This window comes from Syngnathus leptorhynchus, chromosome 2 (assembly GCF_054491065.1).
Source record: "Syngnathus leptorhynchus isolate UIUO chromosome 2, UIUO_Slep, whole genome shotgun sequence".
Lineage (NCBI taxonomy): Eukaryota > Metazoa > Chordata > Actinopteri > Syngnathiformes > Syngnathidae > Syngnathus > Syngnathus leptorhynchus.
In genome coordinates this window covers 11,394,320-11,400,192 of record NC_141196.1, presented here as the reverse complement: position 1 = coordinate 11,400,192, position 5,873 = coordinate 11,394,320, and the positions used below count along the sequence as shown (strand labels likewise).

The window sequence follows — 5,873 nt, the reverse complement described above, 5'->3', positions numbered from 1 at the left end:
ATGCAGTGGCACATGTTTAGAAGAAATTGTCACATGACCAGAGCCGTTTACTTTCTGGTGGCGCCACGAGAAGATCGCTGCCTCAGACCCTACCCCCCAAAAAATGTTTGTAAAGTATATTTAAATAAACATAGGTCAAAGACTCAAATGCGTTTGGTGTGTGCGTAAAAGGAGCGAATAGAAATATATATGCATATGAATGGTCACAATTGTGACCGGTGGGATCGCAGATCGAGCTGGAAGGGAGGGAACTTGCTCTCTGTGGCGCACAAGCCTTGCCAGTCTAACGCGTGCGCCTCCTGGTCTTTTGGTCACTCCACTGTTGGCTTCTGGAGATGAGACATGCCCTAGAGACGGACGCTTTTCCTGTAGTTAGATTAGTCAGCGCCTGTTTTACATCACATTGCACTTGTTGGAGTGAGAGAGCAATCGAGAAGAGTTTGGCGGCTGCAGGGCGCGCGGCGCGCACTTGAACCAGCAGACGAAACAAGCGCGAAGAGGATAAAAATGAATGCCACGGACATTTTCTGCCGTAACAACTCTGTAGAGCCATTATGTGCAAACGTAACCGCTCCATCTCCGAGCTTCATCGACATCACTACTTTCATGCACATTCTTCCGTCCATTTATGGCATTCTGTGCGCTGTGGGAGTACTGGCCAACGGTTTGGTCATTTACGCGGTGGCTGCGTGCAAGAAGAAAATGGTGTCGGACATCTACGTGCTCAACCTGGCCATAGCAGACATGCTTTTCCTGCTGGTGATGCCTTTCAACATCCATCAGCTGGTCCGAGACAGGCAGTGGGTCTTCGGCAACTTTATGTGCAAGGCGGTGGTAGTGGTGGATGTCAGCAACCAGTTCACCACCGTGGGAATAGTAACCGTGCTTTGTATTGATCGGTAAGTCCATAGAATGGAAAGAGATTTTCCTGCCACTGTCATCATAAAGCATTTATTTACCTGACAATGTTGAAATTCAAATAATTCATGTGACCTCTAGCCATATTGTAATGAAGAACCAGGACAGAGATGTGCACTGCTTGCCAAACGCGATATGCTTCACTTCAGGGTCTATGTTCTTTATCATCTTCATCTTACTCTTTGTCATTGCTCAAATGTGGTGCCATCGCACTGGGGCCCACTTAACAACAACAACAACAACAACAAAAAACCAAAATAAATTAAATCTGCTGTATAGGTCAACATAAACGTAAATCTAAAGTATTGCCTGAAAATGACTGTCAATCAAATAGACAATTCTTTTTGTTTACGTTAACATGAAAAGATGTCATACTTTGTTGCATTAAACTTAATCAAAATGGCTGATGTTTCAAACTTTTTCTTGAAATGTTTTGATGCGGATCGCATTTCTTATTAGAATATGGGGCAGGCAAGCTAGAATATCATCAGTTGTCATGCTCCACAGGTTCCCCACCCTTATTCTAAAGCAGGCATGTCTAGCTCCGGTCCTTGAGGGTCGCTGTCCTGCGTGTTTTACATGTTTACATATTGTAATTACGTATACTATCAATCTCCTCCCAAAGAATCATGCTGTAATTATACCAAGCATCACACGTGATTACGAGAATGTTCCCAGTATAATTATGTGTGACATTTAAATTGCCTCTTTAAATGTACAGCATGATTTTTGATATCGTCATAGATCAGAGTTATAAAATATACGCAATAGTCACATATTAGAATGATAAATACTCTGTACTATTTTGCAATACCAGAAATGTTCTTTGTGGATCCAGCCATCCATTTTCTAAACCGCTTTGAGTATCGTAGGCGTGCTGGAGTCTATCCCAGCTGACTTTGGGCAGTAGGCACCCAGAACTGGATGCCAGCCAATCGCAGGGCACAAATAGACAAACACCCATTCACACTCACGGAGGAAACCCAGGCAGGCACAGGAAGAACATGCAAACTACATATACATTATATATACATCTTGTCTGAGCCAAGTCAAAAGGTAAGCAAAGCTGCAGTGAGTTTTGTTAGAGCTTCAATTGCGCATACGGTATTAGCATTCATTAACAGCTTTCATTTCCAATCAGCCTCACATATACAGTTGATTGTTCAGTTCGGTTTTTCAAGATGGCGAGGGTGTTTATGTTTGGCAATGTGTGCGGTGCATTTGCCACATACACAGATCTGCACAGTAATTAGCAAGAGTAACTCGTTGGATTGGTGATGATCCCATTGTCTCTGCAGGGGATCACAATCGCTTCGCTTTTCTCATTTGCCAATTTTGTACTCTCAAGTTATTAAGACACGCAATTGTCCCAAACTGTGGGTGGTAAAAGAACAATTTATCCCCTTGAAGTCTGTAGATGGATGTCTCGAACTTTCCATTTATTTAATCGTTTGTTTGTTGTTTTGGGAGTGTGATGTGAATTTGTCCGCATCACCTTGAGGCAGACAAAATGTTTCTGTTGATTTCTACATTTACAGTCTCATGCTCCTTACAAAGAAGGTTGATGAGCGCTTCCAAAAAGGGTTGAATGTTGAGGCACCATCGGTAGGTCCCTTTTTTCTTGAAGCTTTAGCCTTTCACATAAGGTTCATGTTTGTCTCCATCAAATGTCACCAAGGAATTTCTCTGGCAAACACTTCCATCCTGGCTCTCCTGTGCTGCTTCCCAAAGGGTGCTTTTCATTTTCTATTGAAACATCACTTCTTGTATTCATATCTATGACCTTGACTCTTGCTCTCTGAAGCTGGTTGCTAAAGTACACTCACACAAGTATGCTGTCATAACTGCTGCCGCTTTCCACCATGTACCCTTTCAATGTCTGAGATTCAGACAACCAGTGGTTAGTTTTTTCCCATCAGGGCATTGGATTGTAAGGAAATGTATCCGATCTGGTCCAAAGGTCATCGATTGCTTTTCATTCCTGACCCAATTTTGGGGGAATTTTAAGTTTCAAAGAGCATTTGAAATAACACTTACGTATGTACCACAGCTTTTTCTGGTTGTAAGGTTCTCGTCGCATCTATCGTCAAAGAAAAAGCAAAACAAACTTGTGGAGTTATTCTTTTAAATGTTCCCTGAGCTGAGCTCGGTGAAGCCATGAACGTCATCATTTTCAACTCTTTCTCAATGACATTGGAGGGGTTCAATTCTCCAGTTTTTTTTAATGTATTTCTTCAAAGGTACATTTATTAGGTGTTGAACTGTACATGTTATTCAAGAACAAGGAGATAACTACATCATATGTGCTTATTCATCCATGACCCTTTTAGCAACTTAATTCGGTGACGCAAATGTTAGAAGAATAAATAAAAAAAATAAGTACAAAAAGTGCAGTTCATCTTTTACTGCTGATAGTCCCGACCCACTCATCACACCTACAGTTAATGATCATTAAACTGTTTTCTTAGTTTTGAGACAGGCAGGTATGTTTTTAACGCTCAATCACATAGACGGCTTTAATAACTGGATGAGTGCTTGCACAACATGATCAAGATTGTCACGTTATTAAAACCTTGGTAATCAGATGCCTCAGACAAGTATTTTTGTTAATGAAGTATAACGCCCAAAAAAAGATTAAAAAAAAAAAACGCAAAAGCAAAAACCAACTGAAACTAATTAATACCATGCATGCGCTTTCAAGGTTCATTTATCCTCGACCTTGTACTGACAAATACTGCATTTATAAAAAGTATGACTAAAACTAACAAAAAGGAAATTAAAACTGTCAAAAACCTTGTCATAAAGAACAACTAAGAACTATTTAAATACGAAAACTTACTGAATAAAAATATATCAAAAGTCAAAAACTACCTATCATGAAAAAAATTATCATAACCTTAAATTTTGATGTGCCTTTTTTGTAGGGTTGAGAAGCGACAAGTGAGCTGTGTGTCTTTCTGGCTTTAAGCTATTTCTTTAATTAGCTTGTTGCACTAGGCCACTTCTATTAACGAGCTAAAAGGTCATTCTCTCATCTTAAGATGAAGTACGTATCTCAAATGTTTGTAAATGATTTTGACCGATCAATATGGAAATGGACATTTGACTAAATTGCCTTGACAGACCATGGGGAGTAAAAAAATAAAATAAAATCAATAAGAATCCATTCAAAATTTATACCATCAAAAAATATTACAAATATATTTCCTAATATGAGAATGTCACGTGTCAAATGTCCAAGTGAAAAAAATAGTAAAATGACAAGAAACTCGATGCATCATACCCGCTTGAACTGAGCTGTACCGAATCGGAATCTCACAGTATCAAAAACCAATTGAGTGTCATATCCGTGAATTGGGGATTACTGGGACTGCACTCACTGTCCATCCATCACACTAACGGAACAATGCATTAAATTGGAGAAGGCTTTTTGGCAAACAGACTTTTCCACATTAACTACAATTTATCTAAATGCCCTTTGGACAATTACAAAAATGTAAGTCTTGATGGAAGTGCACTGCACATATTCACATTACATGTAGACATAAAGACAGATGCAATGTTCTAAGTCATACCAGTATATTGGTTTAATAAACTGTCCATTTTTTTTCTTAAATGGCCAAGAGGCTCCTAAAAAAAATGATAGCCAACTTTATTATTCCTGTAAGTGGAATTACACAATGTTAAATGAATATTTGGGATTTTGTGTGTGTGTATATGTGTATGGAGGAAAAAAAACATGAGCATTACAGTAAGCATCTATGTCCATTAGTTTTTGGGAAGATTCTGCCATGACACACAGAAGCAGAACCTCAGATTTGATTTCTAACGTTCAGCGATTAAAATAATGGTGCTCACTGGAAGTCCATCAATGTTCCTCTTATCACCTGTTGTGCCTCTAAAATTGTGACTTTGTCCCCACAGGTACATTGCCATCGTTCACCCCACCTCAGAGCGGCGGACCATTCAGTGGACTATCATGATCAACGTGCTGGTGTGGATCGGTAGCTTTCTCCTCACTGTGCCGGTTATGATGTATGCCAAAGTTGTACGTAGAGACCATTTGGAGATCTGCATGATGTATCTAGATGGGCCCGAGGACATGTACTGGTACACGCTCTACCAGTCCATCCTGGGCTTCATCATCCCACTCATCATCATCAGCACCTTTTACTCGCTCACGCTCTACCACGTGTTCAGCTCCATCCGTCGGGTCAAACGCAAGCAGACTGTGTGGGCCAAGAGGGCCACCAAGATGGTGCTGATGGTTATCGCACTGTTTCTGATCTGCTGGTCGCCATACCACGTCATCCAGGTGATCAACCTGAGCAACAATTACCCGACTGTCGCCTTTATCTATGTCTACAACATCAGCATCTGCCTCAGCTACTCCCATAGCTGCATCAACCCGCTGATGTTGCTCATCTTTGCCCAAAATTACCGTGAACGTCTTTGTCGCAGAAACACACTCAACAGTTCTCAACACTCATCCAAAGTGACTGTCGTCAAAACAGAAGGATCCAGTACGGCCACTGACCCCGGTTATCGTTGTACTGCCATTTAGTGAGGAACATTTCTGGCAGAGAGATGTGGACATGTTGCTTTTTTTGTTCAAACGGACCAGGTAATGTAGGCCGTGAAATTTGTACATGGATCAGAAATCATAGCGAGGGTGTCATGTTCAGCAAAAGAGCTGATGCGCATTTATGTTTTTAATCGAAGGTATCTTGTCACCTGCTTCCAAGCATGGACGCAATGAAAGAAGGGATGCTGAGTACCACTCAAGTGTGACTGTTTGGGGATCATATTATAATTGAATAAATGCAGCTACGTTCTGTCTGACAAAAAAAAAAAAAAAAATGTGGGATATTTCCCTGGACAATTTACCTGTTAATCTTGAAATCATAAACCAAGATAGCAGAGTTAGGATAGGTTTACGTGACCAGGCGAACGTT

At 40.6% G+C, this 5,873-nt stretch overlaps 1 protein-coding gene across 1 annotated transcript; it reads left to right on the top strand.

Annotated features, from left to right (window-relative positions):
- The first annotated feature begins 507 nt into the window (after positions 1-507).
- Positions 508-5,482, top strand: mchr2b (melanin concentrating hormone receptor 2b). Its single transcript, XM_085905893.1, has 2 exons — positions 508-899; positions 4,843-5,482. The coding sequence occupies exons 1-2, from the start codon at positions 508-510 to the stop codon at positions 5,480-5,482; spliced, it is 1,032 nt and encodes a 343-aa protein (XP_085762019.1).
- Positions 5,483-5,873: the final 391 nt, after the last annotated feature.

Coding starts and splice junctions, on each gene's coding strand:
- mchr2b (XM_085905893.1), top strand. CDS start 508: ATGAATGCCACGGACATTTTCTGCCGTAACAACTCTGTAGAGCCATTA. Junction 900..4,842: donor ACCGTGCTTTGTATTGATCG/GTAAGTCCATAG, acceptor TTGTCCCCACAG/GTACATTGCCATCGTTCACC.